Source organism: Oncorhynchus kisutch, linkage group LG1 (genome assembly GCF_002021735.2).
Source record: "Oncorhynchus kisutch isolate 150728-3 linkage group LG1, Okis_V2, whole genome shotgun sequence".
Taxonomy (NCBI): Eukaryota; Metazoa; Chordata; class Actinopteri; order Salmoniformes; family Salmonidae; genus Oncorhynchus; species Oncorhynchus kisutch.
In genome coordinates, this window is record NC_034174.2 from 36,532,073 (window position 1) to 36,551,102 (window position 19,030).

General features: G+C 44.2%; 1 protein-coding gene across 4 annotated transcripts in view; it reads left to right on the top strand.

Moving 5' to 3' along the window:
• LOC109895315 (disco-interacting protein 2 homolog B-A) overlaps window positions 1–19,030 on the top strand; it is a 98,638-nt gene that overhangs the window by 58,860 nt on the left and 20,748 nt on the right. For 2 of the 4 annotated variants that reach the window (XM_031822794.1, XM_031822798.1), the window contains exons 4-17: window positions 275–463; window positions 563–949; window positions 1,050–1,202; window positions 1,910–2,029; window positions 2,246–2,443; window positions 3,235–3,326; window positions 6,536–6,646; window positions 6,741–6,864; window positions 7,143–7,252; window positions 7,333–7,435; window positions 13,312–13,376; window positions 13,482–13,575; window positions 13,677–13,796; window positions 16,864–16,978. In XM_031822794.1, the coding sequence (XP_031678654.1) occupies window positions 275–463; window positions 563–949; window positions 1,050–1,202; window positions 1,910–2,029; window positions 2,246–2,443; window positions 3,235–3,326; window positions 6,536–6,646; window positions 6,741–6,864; window positions 7,143–7,252; window positions 7,333–7,435; window positions 13,312–13,376; window positions 13,482–13,575; window positions 13,677–13,796; window positions 16,864–16,978 (1,981 nt within the window). The remainder of the gene's footprint in view (window positions 1–274; window positions 464–562; window positions 950–1,049; window positions 1,203–1,909; window positions 2,030–2,245; window positions 2,444–3,234; window positions 3,327–6,535; window positions 6,647–6,740; window positions 6,865–7,142; window positions 7,253–7,332; window positions 7,436–13,311; window positions 13,377–13,481; window positions 13,576–13,676; window positions 13,797–16,863; window positions 16,979–19,030) is intronic. The other 2 variants (XM_031822804.1, XM_031822808.1) reach the window with 1 other exon arrangement.

Consider the following 19,030-nt stretch of genomic DNA (forward strand, 5'->3'; position numbering starts at 1 on the left):
GGTTGAAAGTCAAACCTCCATTCAGCTTTAACTGTGTTGACAGAACAGTGATTGTCTTTATGCATCAGTATCTATGTAATAATAATAATAATTTTAAATATCTCTGTGACTGGCAGGTTCACTTAAATTTCAGTTATACTTTTCCAGAAAAACGAATGTTTATCTTGGATGTTCTTATCTTCCTCTCCATCCCTATTCCCTATCCTTTGCAATCATCCAAATTCAAAATTGTAATTTCTTCCGCTTTCCCTCACTCCCTCTCCCGTTGTCCCAGATATCCACACAGAGGCGGTGCAGGCTGCGTTGGCCAAACACAAGGAGGAGAAGATGGCACTACCCATGCCCACCAAACGCCGCTCCACCTACGTTCAGTCGCCCATCAACAACTGCACCCCACCAGGTAGCGTAGGACTGACTCCTTCAAATCAGCCTGACTGCTTCTATTTCCTCAGGAACAGCCTACGTAAGCTTTATTGTTGGTACTGTAGAGTTTAAACCTAAGGTCACACGCTCTCTCTTTCTAATTCTCTCCATCTCTCTTACTTCCTTTCTCCTATCTCAGACTCGTCGTCAAGTTCAGAGGATGAGGGTGCTCTGTTGAGACAGTCGTCAGTGGGTGCTGGTTTGGGGGCTCCTGCCCCTTCCTCTCTGCTGCAGCCCCCCAGTCTGCAGAGCCCTGACTCCTGGATCAACCGCTCTGTCCAGGGCTCCTCCACATCCTCTTCTGCTTCTTCTGCCTCCTCCACCCTGTCCCATGGAGAGAGCAAGCCCCAGCCTCAACCATCCCAGACCCAGACCCAAGCCCAGCCCCAGTACAAGCCCCAGTACCAGCCCCAGTACCAGCCCCAGTACCAGCCCCAGTACCAGCCCCAGTACCAGTCACAACTACAGCCACAGTCACAGCCACAGCATCCAGCCATAGCTGACATGCTGGCTCAAGCACGGATTGGTAAGATATGTCCTCATGACTACAACACTTTAGAACGCCTTGGCATGTAACCCTATATAAGATAAACCGAGCAGATAAAATGACCCTGTCTTTCTGCCAGGCCTTTCAGAGAACAGTGGACCCCCCCCAGACGTGTTGGCGGCAGCCCCCCAGGCCAGGGGCTCCTCTCAGGTGGACCGGCCCAACAACCCTCCTGTGGTCCGGGGGATGAGCCGCGGACAGAGTCGCTCCAGCATGATGGAGACAGCCGATGGTAAGAACAGCCTCTTTTTTTAGGATCACCGTGTGTGTGTGTGTGTGTGTGTGTGTGTGTGTGTGTGTGTAAGAGTACGAAGTCTGTGTGTGGGTGTGTTTATGTGAGATTGTGAGTGTGTGAGTGTGTGTCCTCGCCGAATCTTCATACACTTTTGCATTTCCATTGAAAATAACTTTTTTTATTTTTTAAGTAATAGTGTTTTTCTTGAAAAACATGTTGATTTCCGACTGGACCATATCATTAACTAAACCATGTTGTTTTGTTTTCTTCTGGCCTTTTTCCACCCTGTCGCATGTTATTTTGACTGGCAATAGGTAACAGAAGAGGTAACACATTCCCTATGAGAAACCCATGAACTACTGGTGTCATATATACTTCTGTGTACTGTTTGTGCCTTGTTCATATCCTCTGCGCCATATGATTAGGGAGAGTAGTATTTCTGTGAAACCAGAACCATCCTCTGAAACCGAATGAATCCTCATGTGTTTTCCTATTATGCAACCAATGATTATTTTCCCTTTTACCTCACTCCATCCCTCCCAGTCCTGGTGTAGAGTTAGCCCTTTGCCTGCTGCTTTTCATACTAGCAGACTGCAAGTTGAGAAAGGAAAGCCAGAGATATGTGTGTGAAGTCAATCAAGACTTCCCTTCGTATATTGGGGCAGGGTGAGTGTGTGTGACAGTTTTTGCCTCCCCCCATCCAGGTGTCCCGGTGAACAGCAGGGTGTCCACTAAGATCCAGCAGCTGCTCAATACCTTGAAGAGGCCCAAGAGGCCCCCCCTCAGTGAGTTCTTCGTGGATGACCAGGAGGAGATCGTAGAGGGTGAGCCACCATTCATTATTCAGTCAGTGGATCTCTCTTAGCCTGGTTTCAAATCTGTTTGTGCTGTCTTGTCAACTCCCAAGACAGCACAAACAGATTTGAGACCAGACTATATCTCTGTAAATGTCACCTACAATGTTTTCATTTCCACCCCTCTGTACCAACCTCAAATGTGCTACCTGGTTCATTCTGCCCCCCATCCCTCTCTCCCTCCAGTGCCCCAGCCGGACCCCAATACACCACGGCCAGAGGGCCGTCAGATCATCCCAGTGAAGGGGGAGCCCCTGGGTGTGGTCAGTAACTGGCCTCCGGCCCTCCAGGCTGCCCTGGCCCGATGGGGAGCCACACAGGGCAAGAGCCCCGCCCTCACCGCCCTGGACATCACTGGCAAATCCCTGTACACATTGACCTACGGTAAGAAACTAGGCCCACACACAAACCCCTGTACACTTACCTACGGTATGTAACAGTCTCAAACCCCTAATTACACTGACCTATGATATTTCACAATCCCAAACCCCTAACCACACTGACCTATGATATTTCACAATCCCAAACCCCTAACCACACTGACCTATGATATTTCACAATCCCAAACCCCTAACCACACTGACCTATGATATTTCACAATCCCAAACCCCTAACCACACTGACCTATGATATTTCACAATCCCAAACCCCTAACCACACTGACCTACGATATTTCACAATCCCAAACCCCTAACCACACTGACCTACGATATTTCACAATCCCAAACCCCTAACCACACTGACCTACGATATTTCACAATCCCAAACCCCTAACCACACTGACCTACGATATTTCACAATCCCAAACCCCTAACCACACTGACCTATGGTATGTCAGTGTCAAATCCCGAACCACACTGACCCACGGTGAGAGACCTAGAGCCATGCAGAGATTTTATACTGATACTACAACCTGACTTAGATACCCCCATCTAATCCATGGTTAGAGAACATATGATTTTTGACATCTATAACTCTACTTAGTGAGGGATACTTTATTTATGACATCCTCTTAGGTTATTGTTGGTGCTATACTGTAGTCATGATGTGGATAAAGTCATCTTGGTAATGGAGGGTTATGAGAGGTGGAGTATGAGATTGATTGACAGATTGTGACACTGTTATTTACGATGCATACCCTTCCTCCCTCCTACCTCCCCTTCTCCCGCCATCAGGGAAGCTGTGGAGCCGCAGTGTGAAGCTGGCCTACACCCTCCTCAACAAACTGGGACCCAAGAACGAGCAGGTCCTCAAGCCTGGGGACAGGGTGAGACACATTGACTCGCACTACTTCTACTTCTCTCGTAATGATATAGCGCCATATATATTTTTCAATTTGTTTTTATTTATTAAGGATCCCCATTAGCTGCTGTCAAGGCAGAAACAACTCTTCCTGGGGTCCAAACAAGATTAAGGCAATTACATCACAAAAAATTACAAATAAAACAGTACATCATGCAGCACATTATTACACCACTACTCTACGACAAAATATATAATTCCCCAATACAACAATATTACAACATTACAACATTACAATGTACGTGTGTGTAGGGTGTGTGTATGTTAGCGAGTTTGTGTGTGTCTCTTCACAGTCCGCATTGTTCCATAAGATGTAGTTGTATCTGTTTTTTTTATCAGATTTTACTGCTTGCTTATAAAATCAATTGCCTGCTTGCAATCAGCAGTTGCTACATCTAAAGTAGCCACTCTTTGCCTTGATGACAGCTTTGCACACTCTTGGCATTCTCTCAACCAGCTTAATGAGGTAGTCACCTGGAATGCATTTAAATGAACAGGTGTGCCTTGTTAAAAGTTAATTGTGGAATTTCTTTCCTTCTTAATGTGTTTGAGCCAATCAGTTGTGTTTTGACAAGGTACGGGTGGTATACAGAAGATAACCCTATTTGGTAAAAGACCAAGTCCACATTATGGCAAGAACAGCGCAAATAAGCAAAGAGAAACGACAGTCTATCATTACTTTAAGACATGAAGGTCAGTCAATCTGGAAAATATGAGATATTTGGTTTCAACCGCTGTGTCTTTGTGAGAGGCAGAGTAGGTGAATGGATGATCTCTGCATGTGTGGGTCCCACCGTGAAGCATGGAGGAGGAGCTGGGGTGCTTTGCTGGGGACATTGTCAGTGATTTATTTTCAAATCAAGGCACACTTAACCAGCATGGCTACCACACCATTCTGCAGCAATACTCCATCCCATCTGGTTTGCTCTTAGTGGCACTATAATTAGTTTTTCAAAAGGACAATGACTCAGCATACCTCCAGGCTGTGTAAAGGCTATTTGACCAAGAAGGAGAGTGATGGAGTGCTCCATCAGATGACCTGGCTTCCGCAATCACCCGACCTCAACCCAATTGAGATGGTTTAGGATGAGTTGGACTGCGGAGTGGAGGAAAAACAGCCAACAAGTGCTCAGCACATGTGGGAACTCCTTCAAGATTGTTGGAAAAGCATTCCAGGTGAAGCTGGTTGAGAGAATGCAAAGAGCGTGCAAAGCTTTCATCAAGGCAAAGGGTGGCTACTTTGAAGAATCAAACATATAAAATATATTTGTTTAACACTTTTTTGGTAACTACATGATTCCATTTATGTTATTTCATAGTTTTGATATCTTCACTATTATTCTACAGTGTAGAAAATAGTAAAAATAAAGACAAACCCTTGAAGGAGTAAGTGTGTCCAAACTTTTGACTGGTACTGTGTATTTATATAGGTTGGATAGAAATGTTTATATTTATGTTATAAACTCAGCAAAATAAGAAACTGTCCTTCAAAGATAATTCGTAAAAATCCAAATAACTTCACTAATCTTCGTTGTAAAGGGTTTAAACACTGTTTCCCATGCTTGTTCAATGAACCATAAACAATTAATGAACATGCACCTGTGGAACGGTCGTTAAGACACTAACAGCTTACAGACGGTAGGCAACTATGTCACAGTTATGAAAACTTAGGATACTAAGAGGCCTTTCTACTGACTCTGAAAAACACCCAAAGAAAGATGCCCAGGGTCCCTGCTCATCTGTGTGAACGTGCCTTAGGTATGCAGCAAGGAGGCATGAGGACTGCAGATGTGGCCAGGGCAATAAATTACAATGTCCGTACTGTGAGACGCCTAAGACCGTGCTACAGGGAAACAGGACGGACAGCTGATCATCCTCGCAGTTGCAGACCACGTGTAACAACACCTGCACAGGATCAGTACATCCGAACATCGCACCTGCGGGACAGGTACAGGATGGCAACAACAACTGCCCGAGTTACACCAGGAACGCGCAATCCCTCCATCAGTGCTCAGACTGTCCACAATAGGTTGAGAGAGGCTGGACTGAGGGATTGTAGGCCTGTTGTAAGGCAGGTCCTCACCCGACATCACTGGCGACAACGTTGCCTATGGTCACAAACCCACCGTCGCTGGACCAGACAGGACTGGCAGAAAGTGCTCTTCACTGACGAGTCGCGGTTTTGCCTCACCAGAGGTGATGGTCGGATTCGCATTTGTCGTCGAAGGAATGAGCGTTACACCGGGGCCTGTACTCTGGAGCGGGATCAATTTGGAGGTAGAGGGTCCGTCATGGTCTGGGGCGGTGTGTCACAGCATCATCGGACTGAGCTTGTTGTCATTGCAGTCAATCTCAACGCTGTGCGTTACAGGGAAGACACCCTCCTCCCTCATTTGGTACCCTTCCTACAGGCTCATCCTGACATGACCCTTTGCATGACAATGCCACCAGCCGTACTGCTCGTTCTGTGCGTGATTTCCTGCAAGACAGGAATGACAGTGTTCAGACATGGCCAGCGAAGAGCCCGGATCTCAATCCCATTGAGCATGTCTGGGACCTGTTGGATCAGAGGGTGAGGGCTAGGGCCGTTCCCCCCCAGAAATGTCAGGGAACTTGCAGGTGCCTTGGTGGAAGAGTGGGGTAACATCTCACAGCAAGAACGGGCAAATCTGGTGCAGTCCATGAGGAGTAGATGCACTGCAGTACTTAATACAGCTGGTGGCCACACCAGATACTGACTGTCACTTTTGATTTTGACCCCCCCCCCCCTTTGTTCAGGGACACATTATTCCATTTCTGTTAGTCACATGTCTGTGGAACTTGATCAGTTTATGTCTCAGTTGATGAATCTTGTTATGTGCATCCAAATATTTACACATGTTAAGTTTGCTGAAAATAAACGCAGTTGACAGTGAGAGAACGTTTATTTTTTTGCTGAGTTATATATATATATATATATATATATACTGGGCACATTTGTAAAAGAGACTTAGGTCTCAATATGTCTTCCCTGTTTTATAAAATTATAAATGATTCAGCCCCATCCCTCAGCTTTTTTACAGAAACAGGGTTTTTACCGAAATGGGTGGGGAGAACACTTTGTTATTGTTTTTACTGCGGATTTCTGCATTAAGGTCCATACATCAACCAAATGTTTTATTTTATTTCCGGTAGGTGGCTCTAGTGTACCCAAACAGTGACCCTGGGATGTTCTGGGTGGCCTTCTATGGCTGCCTGCTGGCTGAGGTCATCCCTGTCCCTATAGAGGTACCTTTGTCTCGCAAGGTAAGGACATGTCATTGGAACTTTGTCAAGCCTACATTGACATGCTGTTACATCTGCTTTGTGATTGACTCCATGTCCATTGTTGTTCCACCAGGATGCAGGCAGTAGTCAGGTGGGCTTCCTGCTTGGCAGTTGTGGTGTAACTCTGGCTCTGACCAGTGAGATCTGTCTGAAGGGACTCCCCAAGACACCCACCGGAGAGATACTACAGTTCAAAGGTCAGGAGCTGCCTCTCTTACTGGCCCAATTACAGAGCATCAATGTATTTCATTCACTGGTCACCGACTGAGAAGACTGACTGATCTACAAGTAGTAATGAGTAGTTATTTAGGAAGCCAGGTGATTTGTAGTCATCCAGTCGATGACTGCAATCTGGTTGATCTCAATCACCACCATTGTCTCTAGAGATCAAAATGTGATACTTTTTGTCTTTTGCTATGAGTCACTTTTTAATGAAGTTGATTGGCTGACGTATGTTATTAACTGTCTTTCATAGGCTGGCCTCAGCTAAAGTGGGTGGTGACAGATTCCAAGTACCTCACCAAACCTGGCAAGGACTGGCAGCCCCACATCCCTACAGCTAACACTGACCCTGCATACATAGAGGTGAGGTGAGGTGTGTGTGTGTGTGCACATGTGTGTACTTCTCATTCAATCCTAATGGATTGTGTTTTCTCTCCCCCTAGTACAAGGCAAGTAAGGAGGGCACAGTGATGGGTGTGGCTGTGTCTAAGGTGGCCATGTTAACCCATTGCCAAGCACTGACCCAGGCCTGCAACTACTGTGAGGGTGAGTAACTACACAATATGAGAGAGGCATACCCTATCGCAAGAGTAAGTCTATGGCATCTTTATGAGGATTTAAAAAAAATATATAGATATTTCACCTTTTATTTAACCAGGTAGGCTAGTTGAGAACAAGTTCTCATTTGCAACTGCGACCTGGCCAAGATAAAGCAAAGCAGTTCGACATACAACAACACAGAGTTACACATGGAGTAAAGAAACATATAGTCAATAATACAGTAGAAAATTCTATATACAGTATGTGCAAATGAGGTAGGTAAGGCAATAAATAGGCCATGGTGGCGAAGTAATTACAATATAGCAATTAAACACTGGAATGGTATGTGCAGAAGATGTATGTGCAAGTAGAGATACTGGGGTGCAAAGGAGCAAGAAAAATAAATAAATACAGTATGGGGATGAGGTAGTTGGATGTGCTATTTACAGATGGGCTATTTACAGATGGGCTATTTACAGATGGGCTATGTAAAGGTGCAGTGATCTGTGAGCAGCTCTGACAGCTGGTGCTTAAAGATGGTGAGAGAGATATGAGTCTCCAGCCTCAGTGTTTTTTGCAGTTCGTTCCAGTCATTTGCTGCAGAAAACTGGAAGGAAAGGTGGCCAAAGGAAGAATTGGCTTTGGGGGTGACCAGTGAGATATACCTGCTGGAGTGCGTGCTACGGGTGGGTGCTGCTATGGTGACCAGTGAGCTGAGATAAGGCGGGGCTTTACCTAGCAGAGACTTGTTGATGACCTGGAGCCAATGGGTTTGGCGACGAGTATGAAGCGAGGGCCAGCCAACGAGAGCGTACAGGTTGCAGTGGTGGGTAGTATTTGGGCTTTGGTGACAAAACGGATGGCACTGTGATAGACTGCATCCAATTTGTTGAGTAGAGTGTTGCAGGCTATTTTGTAAATGACATCGCCGAAGTCGAGGATCAGTAGGATGGTCAGTTTTACACGGGTATGTTTGGCAGCATGAGTGAAGGATGTTTTGTTGCGAAATATGAAGCCAATTCTGGGATTTAATTTTGGATTGGAAATGCTTAATGTGAGTCTGGAAGGAGAGTTTACAGTCTAGTCAGTCACCTAGGTATTTGTAGATGTCCACATATTCTAAGTCAGAACCGTCCAGAGTAGTGATGCTGGACGGGCAGGCAGGTGCGGGCAGCGATCGGTTGAAGAGCATGCATTTAGTTTTACTTGCATATAACCTGCCTAGGACTGGGGAACCCCGTTCAGCTAGCGGAACCCATCGCCAACAATGAAAACGCAGGGCTCAAAATTCAATCAACATAAATCTCATAATTCAATTTTCTCAAACATACAAGTATTAGGCACCATTTTAAAGATACAATTCTCGTTAATCCAACCACAGTGTCCGATTTTAAAAAATAAATAAAAAATTCAGAACATATATTTATGTTAGGTCAGCAACTAGTCACAGAAAGCATGCAGTGATTTTCCAAGCAAAGAGAGGAGTCACAAAAAGCAGAAATATTCATAAAATGTACCACTAACCTTTGATATTCTTCATCAGATGACACTCCCGGGACAACATGTTACTCAATACATGTATGTTTTGTCTCACCTCATTTGCTCACATTGTATATAGACTTGTTTATACTGTATTATTGACTGTATGTTTGTTTTACTCCATGTGTAACTCTGTGTCGTTGTATGTGTCGACCTGCTTTGCTTTATCTTGGCCAGGTCGCAATTGTAAATGAGAACTTGTTCTCAACTTGCCTACCTGGTTAAATAAAGGTGAAATAAAAAAATAAAAAAATATTTATATCCAAAAACCTTACATTTGGCTTTGCCTCCAAAACATCCTGTGAATTTGCACAGAGCCACATCAAAACACAGAAATACTCACAATAAACATTAATAAAAGATACAAGTGTTATTCAAAGATTTAAAGAAATACTTCTCTTTAATGCAACCGCTGTGTTAGATTTTAAAAAAACTTTACGGAAAAAGCAAACCATGCAATAATCTGAGTACGGCGCTCAGACGACATACACAACCCAAGAATATATCCGCCATGTTGGAGTCAACATAAGTCAGAAATAGCATTATAAATATTCACTTACCTTTGATGATCTTCATCAGAATGCACTCCCAGGAATCCCAGATTCCACAATAAATGTTTGATTTGTTCCATAAAGTCCATCATTTATGTCCAAATTCCTCCTTTTGTTAGGGTGTTTAGTAAACAAATCGAAACTCACGAGGCGCGGGCAAGTCCAGCGGAAATGTCTGACGAAAATTCAAAAAAGTTATATTACTGGTCGTAGAAACAAATAAATCGATGTATAGAATCAATCTTTAGGATGTTTTTATCATAAATGTTCAATAATGTCCCAACCGGAGAATTAATTTGTCTGTAGAAAAGCAATGGAACGAGAGGTAACTTTCTTATGATCACGCGTCACGAGACCGAGGCAGTTGGCAGACCTCTGACTCATTCCCCTCTCATTCCCCCTCCTTCACAGTAGAAGCCTGAAACGACATTCTACAGACTGTTGACATCTAGTGGAAGCCTTAGGAAGTGCAAGATGACCCATATCCCACTGTATATTCAATAGGGACTGCGTTGAAAACCTACAAACCTCAGATTTCCCACTTCCTGGTTGCATTTCTTCTCAGGTTTTTGCCTGCCATATGAGTTCTGTTATACTCACAGACATCATTCAAACAGTTTTAGAAACCTCAGAGTGTTTACTATCCAATACTACTAATAATATGCATATATTAGCATCTGGGAAAGTGAAAATGCTGCCCCCTATCCCAAAGAAGTTAACTTGGCTTTCGAAGACCTTAGAAAGGCAGGGTAGGATAGATATAGGTCTGTAGCAGTTTGGGTCTAGTGTCTCCCCCTTTGAAGAGGGGGATGACCGCGGCAGCTTTCCAATCTTTGGGAATTTCAGACGATATGAAAGAGAGGTTGAACGGGCTAGTAATAGGGGTTGCAACAATTTCGGCAGATCATTTTAGAAAGAGAGGGTCCAGATTGTCTAGTCCGTCTGATTTGTAGGGGTCCAGATTTTGCAGTTCTTTCAGAACATCAGCTATCTGGGTTTGGGTGAAGGAAAAATGGGGAGGCTTGGGCGAGTTGCTGTGGGGGGGGGGGGGTGGAGGGCTGTTGATCGGGGTATGGGTAGCCAGGTGGAAACCACGGCCAGCCGTAGAAAAATACTTATTGAAATTCTCAATTATAGTGGATTTATCGGTGGTGACAGTGTTTCCTAGCCTCAGTGTAGTCAGCAGCTGGGAGGAGGTGCTCTTATTCTCCATGGACTTTACAGTGTCCCAGAACTTTTTTGAGTTTGTGCTGCAGGATGCAAATTTATGCTTGAAAAAGCTAGCTTTAGCTTTCCTAACTGCATGTGTACATTGGTTCCTAACTTCCCTGATAAGTTGCATATCACAGGGGTTATTCGATGCTAATGCAGAATACCACATGATGTTTTGTGCTGGTCAAGGGCAGTCCGGTCTGGAGAGGATCAAGGGCTATATTTGTTCCTGGTTCTACATTTTTGAATGGGGCATGCTTATTTAAGATGGTGAGGAAGGCACTTTTAAAGAATAACCAGGCATCCTCTACTGACGGGATGAGGTCAGAATCCTTCCCGGATACCCGGGCCAGGTCGATTAGAAAGGCCTGCCCGCTAAAGGGTTTTAGGGAGCATTTAACAGTGATGAGGGGTGGTCGTTTGACCGCAGACCCATCACGGATGCAGGCAATAAGGCAGTGATCGCTGAGATCTTGGTTGAAAACAGCAGAGGTGTATTTGGAGGGCAAGTTGGTTAGGATGATATCTATGAGGGTGCCCGTGTTTATGGCTTTGGGGTTGTTCCTGTTGGGGTCATTGATCCTTTGTGTGAGATTGAGGGCATCAAGCTTAGATTGTAGGATGGCCGGGGTGTTAAGCATGTCACAAGTTTAGGTCACCTAGCAGCACGAGCTCTGAAAATAGATGGGGGACAATCAATTCACATATGGTGTCCAGGGCACAGCTGGTGGCAGAGTGAGGTCTATAGCAAGCGGCAACGGTGAGAGACTTGTTTCTGAAAGGTGGATTTTTAAAAGTAAAAGCTTGAATTGTTTGGGTACAGACCTGGATAGTAAGACAGAACTCTGCAGGCTATTTCTGCAGTCGATTGCCATACCGCCCCCTTTGGCAGTTCTATCTTGTCGGAAAATGTAATAGTTAGCGATGTACATTTCAGCATTTTTGGTGGTCTTCCTAAGCCAGGATTCAGACACGGCTAGGACATCCGGGTTGGCAGAGTGTGTTAAAGCAGTGAATAAAACAAACTTAGGGAGGAGGCTTCTAATGTTAACATACATGAAACCAAGGCTTTTACGGTTACAGAAGTCAACAAATGTGAGCACCTGGGGAGTAGGAGTGGAGCTAGGCACTGCAGGGCCTGTATTTACCTCTACATCACCAGAGGAACAGAGGAGGAGTAGGATAAGGGTACGGCTAAAGGCTTTCAGAACTGGTCGTCTAGTACGTTCGGAACAGAGAGTAAAAGGAGCAGGTTTCTGGGTGCAATATAATTGATTCAAGGCATAATGTACAGACAAAGGTATGGTAGGATGTGAATACATTGGAGGTAAACCTAGGAATTTAGTAAAGATGAGAGAGATATTGTCTCTAGAGACGTTTTAACCAGGTGATATCACCACATATGTGGGAGGTGGAATTTAATGGCATATTGAGCAGGGCTAGAGGCTCTACAGTGAAATAAGACAATAATCACTAACCAGGACAGTAATGGACAAGGCATATTGATATTAAGGAGATGCATGCGTAGGGTTCCAGTGAGTGGTTGGGCTGGCTGGAGACACGGCGATTCAGATAGCTAGCAGGCCGTGGCTAGCAAGCTAGCAGAAGGGCCTTAGAGGGACGTCTCGACAGAGGAAAGTCTGTTTTAGCCTCCGCGTGTGTTGACGTCGATAGACCAGTCCTGATGGATTAGTAGGGTTCCGAGTAGCAGAGGGGTTCAAGTCCAATTGGCAAAATAGGTATCGTGGCCCAAGAAATTGGCTGATGGATCTATTCAGCTAACAGTCCAATATGTTCTCGACAGCTAGCGGGCCCGGCTAGCAGATGAGCATTCAGGGGACGTCGCGATGTAGGAGCCAGTTGAGTACCCCCTTGAGAAGATTACATCGTAGTCCAGTTGTGAAGGATCGGCGGGCTTCCGTGCCCCGTATCAGCAGTAGAAGGGGTCCGGGTATTGTAGCCCAGGAGTACCTGATGGGCCTCTCCAGCTAGCCAGGAGAATGGGCCTAGCATGGACTAACTCCAGGCTAATTGGTGCTTGCTAATTGGTGCAGACGTTAGCCAGGAGTAGTCACTCGGATAGCAGCTGGCTAGCTGCGATGATCCAGATAAAAAGGTCCAGAGCTTGCAGTAGGAAACCAGGGATATGGAGAGAAAATAGGTCCGGTATGCTCTGGTTTGAGTCGCGTTGTACGAACTGGCGAGAGCTTACCGAGCTAATAGTTAGCTGATGACCGCTAGCAGTGGTTAGCTGACTACTATCTAGTAGCTAGTGAGCTGGCTAGCTTCTGTTGGGGGATTCCGGTTCCGAGGTAAATAAAAATACGTTAGAAAAACAGATCCACAACACATTGGGTGAGGTGGGTTGCAGGAGAGTATTTTGAAGTTGAGGTTTAGAAAAAGATTTTAAAAAGATATGCGAAGAAAAAGATATAAAGAGATATATACATGGGACACGACAAGACGAGGGACAAAGACGTCTGACTGCTACGCCATCTTGGGTTTTGACGATGATACACAGGGAACAAGTGTTTGAAGGATGCTTCTCATAGGGACTTATCTATTTGTTTCTGTTCTTAGGTGAGACATTAGTGAACGTTCTGGACTTTAAAAAGGACATGGGCCTGTGGCATGGAGTTCTCACGGTGAGAGTGTGTGTGTTTGTGGATGGGGGGATAATAGTTACAGGTAAACTGATTTCATATCATATGTATTTCCATTCAATAAGTTGTATTTTGTTGTTCTTTCAGAGTGTAATGAACAGGATCCACACTATCAGTGTGCCCTACGCTGTGATGAAGGCTTGCCCTCTCTCCTGGGTTCAGAGGGTCCACATACATAAAGGTAGTTACACCACCCACACCTCCACACCCTCTCTCTCTCCGTGTGACCATGAGAACACTTTGATGTTCATGTACTCATTTGTTCCTCCTCTCCCCCCATAGCGCGCGTTGCCTTGGTGAAGTGTCGTGACCTGCACTGGGCCATGATGGCACACAGGGAACAGAGGGACACCAGCCTGGCATCACTGCGCATGCTCATTGTCGCTGACGGAGCCAACCCCTGTGAGTGTGAAATGTAGTCCATGCAGGGAAATGTGTGGAAGCCACACTGTAACTACAGATGGCAGACATGTTTGGAACTGGTCTGCATCCCAGTAAGCAAAATTACCTTGAAAATACTTTAAAAGGTCTTTTGCATTTTAGGTACTGAATGAAAGGTGAAAATACTTATTTTCCGGATGTTGAAATCTGGTGCATTGTAGGTGTTGAATGAAAGGTGAGAAGACTTATTTTCTGGCAGTCAAAAATATGTATTTTCCGGACATTGAAAATACTTAATTTACAGATGTTAAAAATACATTTTTTTTCAGACGTTGATTCTATGGTAAAATTTCAACTGCACATACAATGCTTACTTCATTGAGAATGTATCACAATAATACTTTTTCAAGGCTCTTACTATAGGAAAAAGGAGCCAACAGAACAGAAAAAGGATTGCAACAGAATATTTAGAATTACTTTCAGCTGTAGCATTAGGTATGTTAGCTTTTTCAAAAGCTTTATACCTGACAGCAATTATGTTCAAACTAATTCAACCTACGTAATAAACCAACAGACAACTTCAACTACAGTAACATTCTCAGTTAAAAAATCTTTCTTACTATGACTGTGATATATTGTTGTTTATCTACTTAAGTTTAATGCATTGACTGTAGGTGGTTCTGGATAAGATCATCTGCTGAATAACCAAAATGTAAATTATATCGTTTTTATGTATAATGTAGCATGCTGGGTATTATGCTAATTAGCCCCGCCCCCAAACAAGTACACATTTGGTCAGATCCAAAACTGTACTAATAATAGACGTTTAGGCTATGTTTCACAAGTTTGAACCTCAGTAAAATACGGCACCGATTTGTACAATAGAGCACAGTAGAGTGCAGTACAGGAAAACATTTATTTGGTAGAGTAGACAGTAGAGTAAAGTTTAGTTCATTCGAGTATAGTGCATTAGAATAAAGTAGGGGACAATACAGTACATTACTTTACAGTACTCTACTGTGCTCTATTGTGTTGTACTGTACTATATTCTACTTTTCTTGACTATACTGTGTACTATACTGTAATGTACTGTACTCTGCTGTGCTGTACTGTGCTGTCCAAAATTGTGAAACATAGTGCCTTCGTAAAGTATTCAGACCCCTTGACTTTTTCCACATGTTGTTACATTACAGCCTTATTCTAAAATGGATTAAATAAATACAAATTCCTTAGCAATCTACACATATTACCCCATAACTACAAAGCGAAAACAGTTTTCTAGTAATGTTTTTCAAATGTACACAGAAATACCTTATTTACTTAAGTATTCAGACCCTTTGCTATGTGACTCAAAATTGAGCTCAGGTGCATCCTGTTTCCATGAATCATCATTCAGATGTTTTTACAACTTGATTGGAGTCCACCTGTTTTAAATTCAATTGATTGGACATTATTTGGGAAAGGCACACAACTGTCTATATAAGGTCCCACAGTTGACAGTGCATGTCAGAGCAAAAACCAAACCATGAGGTCGAAGAAATTGTCCGTAGATCTCCGAGACAGACAGGATTTTGTCAAGGCACAGATCTGGAGAAGGGTACCAAAACATGTCTGCAGCATTGAAGGTCCCCAAAAGCACAGTGGCCTCCATCATTCTAAAATAGAAAGAGTTTGAAACCACCAAGACTCTTCCTACAGCTGGCCGCCCAGCCAAACTGAGCAATCACGGGACAAGGGTCTTGGTCAGGGAGGTAACCAAGAACCCTATGGTCACTCTGACAGAGCTCCAGAGTTCCTCTGTGGAGATAGGAGAACCTTCCCGAAAGACAACCATCTTTGCAGCACTCCACCAATCAGGCTTTTATGGTAGAGTGACCAGACGGAAGCCACTTCTCAGTAAAAGGCACATGACAGCCCAATTGGAGTTTGCCAAAAAGGCACCGAAAGACTCTCAGGCCATGAGAAACAAGATTCTCTGGTCTGATGAAACCAATTTTGAACTCTTTGGCCTGAATGCCAAGCGTCACCTCTAGGAAACCTGACACCATCCCTACAGTGAAGCTTGGTGCTGGCAGCATCATGCTGTGGGGATGTTTTTCAGCGGCAGGGACTGGGAGACTCGTCAGGATCTAGGCAAAGATGAACGGAGCAAAGTACAGAGAGATCAGACTGGGGCGAAGGTTCACCTTCCATCAGGACAACGACCCTAAGCACACAGGCAAGACAACACAGGAATGGCTTCGGGACAAGTCTCTGAATGTCCTTGAGTGGCCCAGCCAGAGCCCGGACTTGAACTCAATTGCACATCTCTGTAGAGACCTGAAAATAGCTGTGCAGCAACGCTCCCTTTCCAACCTGACAGAACTTGAGAGGATCTGCAGAGAAGATTGGGAGAAACTCCCCAAGTACAGGTATGCCTAGCTTGTAGCGTCATACCCAAGAAGGGTCGAGACTGTAATCGCTGCCAAAGGTGCTTCAACAAAGTACTGGTCTGAATACTTATGTAAATGTCATATTTCAGTTTTTATTTTTAATAAATTAGCAACAATTCCTAAAAATCTGTTTGTGCTTTGTTATTATGGGGTATTGTGTGTAGATTGATGAGGAAAGCATTTTTTAAAGTACATTTTAGAATAAGGCTAACCTAACAGAATGTGGAAAAAGTCAAGGGGTCTGAAAACTTTCCGAAGGAACTGTAGATGTCAGGAGTGGACCAAATCTGAACCAATTATAGACGTCTATGTTTGGGCCAAATAAAGGCCAGTCCGGACATCAGTGGATGTTGAAATCAAGGCTGGTCTAGACCGGACAAAATCTGAACCAAACATAGACGTCTATGATTGGTTCAGATTTGGTCCAGTCTGGACTGGACCAAAAAACATTGCTGTCGGTAAATGCAAATAGGACAATTGCAAGTGATAAACAAAGCCCTGTATGGTTAAAATGGATACCCTCCAAAAATGGTCAGTGTTGTGAGCCAGCACCTCGTCTTAATAGGTGTGCAGTTCTTTTTCTTCTACAGTGTTGTGAGATGACATTGTTGTTGAGTCTCTCTCTCTCTCTCTCTCTGTCTTTGTCTCTCCCTAAGGGTCGGTGTCGTCCTGCGATGCCTTCCTCAATGTGTTCCAGATCCACGGGCTGAAGCCAGAGGTCATCTGTCCCTGTGCCACCTCCCCTGAGGCCATGACGGTAGCCATCCGCAGGTAGGATGGGCTGAATCCGTCTGCTTAGCAAAAGTAACAGTTTGTGTTTTGTTTTGCTACTCGGCCAAATTGTATTTATTTATTTGTATTTACTTAACCTTTATTTATCTAGGCAAGTCACTTAAGAACATATTCTTATTTATAATGACGGCCTACTAAAAGGCAAAAGGCCTCCTGCGGGGATGTGGGCCTGGGATTTAAAAAATTAATACAATATAAATATAGGACAAAACGCACATCACAACAAGAGAGACACAACACTACATAAAGAAAGACCTAAGACAACAACATAACAAGGCAGTAAAACATGACAACACAGCATGGTAGGAACACAACATGACAACAACATGGTGGCAACACAACATGGTAGCAGCACAAAAACATGGTACAAACATTATTGGGCAAAGTCAACAGCACAAAGGTCAAGAAAGTAGAGACAACAATCCATCATACAAAGCAGCCACAACTGTCAGTAAAAGTGTCCATGATTGAGTCTTTGAATGAAGAGATTGATATAAAACTGTCCAGTTTGAGTGTTTGTTGCAGCTCATTCCAGTCGCTAGCTGCAGCGAACTGAAAAGAGGAGCGACCCAGGGATGTGTGCGCTTTAGGGACCTTTAACAGAATGTGACTGGCAGGACGGGTGTTGTATATGGAGAATGAGGGCTGCAGTAGATATCTCAGATATGGGGGAGTGAGGCCTAAGAGGGCTTTATAAATAAGCATCAACCAGTGGGTCTTGCGACGGGTTTACAGAGATGACCAGTTTACAAAGGAGTATAGAGTGCAGTGATGGGACATATAAGGAGCATTGGTGGAAAATCTGATGGTAAAGAACATCTAGCTACTCGAGAGCACCCTTACCTGCCGATCAATAAATTATGTCTCCGTAATCTAGCATGGGTAGGATGGTAATCTGAATCAGGGTTAGTTTGGGAGCTGGGGTGAAAGAGGAGCGATTACGATAGTGTCACGACTGCCGCCAAAGTCGGTTCCTCTCCTTGTTCGGGTGGCATTCGGTGGTCGATGTCACCGGTCTTCTAGCCATCGCCAATCCACTTTTCATTTTCCATTTCAATTTCCATTTGTCTTGTTTTCCCGCACACCTGGTTTACATTCCCTCATTATTTGACGTGTATTTAAATTGTTTGTTGTGTATGTGTACTTCAGACTGGTTTGCACCGGGTTATGTCAACCCATATTTGTTTATTGTTCTTAGTGCCGTGTGTCTGTTCGGCGTAATAAAGGGCTCCCCGTTTGCTACCCAATTCTGCTCTCCTGCGCCTGACTTCCCTGCAGCCAGTTACGCGTACCTTACAGAGAGAGGAACCAAGTCTAGATTTAACTTTAGCCTGCAGCTTTGATATGTGCTGAGAGAAGGACAGTGCACCGTCTAGCCATACTCCCATGTCTTTGTATGAGGTCAAGCTCTAAAGCCCTCAGAGGTAGTAATGACACATGTGGGAAGAGGGGCATTCTTCTTACCAAACCACATGACCTTTATTTTGGAGGTGTTCAGAACAAGCTTAAGGGTAGAGAAAGCTTGTTGGAAACTAAGAAATCTTTGAGTATAAGACTGTATCATCTGCATATAAATGGATGAGTGAGCTTCCTACTGCCTGAGCTACATTGTTGATGTAAATTGAGAAGAGCGTGGGGCCTAGGATTCAGCCTTGTGGTGCTCCCTTGGTGACAGACAGTGACTGAGACAACAGATTTTCTGAATTCATACACCACACTCTTTGAGAAAGGTAGTTAGCAAACCAGGCCAAAGACCCCTCAGAGACCCCAATACTCCTTAGCCGGCGCGCAAGAATGGAATGGTCTACCATATCAAAAGCTTTGGCCAAGTCTATAAAAATAGCAGCACAGTATTGCTTAGAATCAAGGGCAATGGTGACATCATTGAGGACCTTTAAGGTTGCAGTTACACATCCATAACCTGACCGGAAAACAGATTGCATACCCGAGAGAATACTATAGACATCAAGAAAGCCAGTCTGTTTAAACCATCTGACCCAGATGTTTTTTGGGGGTCAAGTTTAAGGAGCT